Source organism: Myotis brandtii, unplaced genomic scaffold, assembly GCF_000412655.1.
Source record: "Myotis brandtii unplaced genomic scaffold, ASM41265v1 scaffold797, whole genome shotgun sequence".
NCBI classification, from domain to species: Eukaryota; Metazoa; Chordata; class Mammalia; order Chiroptera; family Vespertilionidae; genus Myotis; species Myotis brandtii.
Window position 1 is genome coordinate 453360 of NW_005371210.1, and position 379 is coordinate 453738.

At 66.5% G+C, this 379-nt stretch overlaps 1 protein-coding gene across 1 annotated transcript in view; it reads left to right on the forward strand.

Moving 5' to 3' along the window:
• Positions 1-379, forward strand: part of SLC16A3 (solute carrier family 16 (monocarboxylate transporter), member 3) — a 22897-nt gene that overhangs the window by 11549 nt on the left and 10969 nt on the right. Inside the window, exon 5 of the mRNA XM_014531244.1 lies at positions 165-379. Coding sequence (XP_014386730.1) covers positions 165-379 — 215 coding nt within the window. The remainder of the gene's footprint in view (positions 1-164) is intronic.

A 379-nucleotide genomic window follows, 5' to 3' on the forward strand; every position in this document is an offset into this window, starting at 1 on the left:
AAGTCCCCTGTCATCCCACCCCAGCGCCAGCCTGTTCCTCTTTCTCGTCTGTGTCTCCCTCGGGTCCGGCGGTGACGGGCCCTGTGCGCACACTGTCTCCCCACATCGACGCCCCTCAGACCCACAAAGAACCATTTAGGCAGGAGCCTGTGTCGGGGCACAAGGGGCGGGTGGGCGGGGCCAGGGTCAGCTCTCACCCTCTGCTCCCCCTGCTCCCCCTGCTGCAGGCTTGGGTTTGTCGCTCAACTTCCAGCCCTCGCTCATCATGCTCAACCGTTACTTCAACAAGCGGCGCCCCATCGCCAACGGACTGGCGGCGGCAGGCAGCCCCGTGTTCCTGTGCGCCCTGTCCCCGCTGGGGCAGCTGCTGCAGGACCAC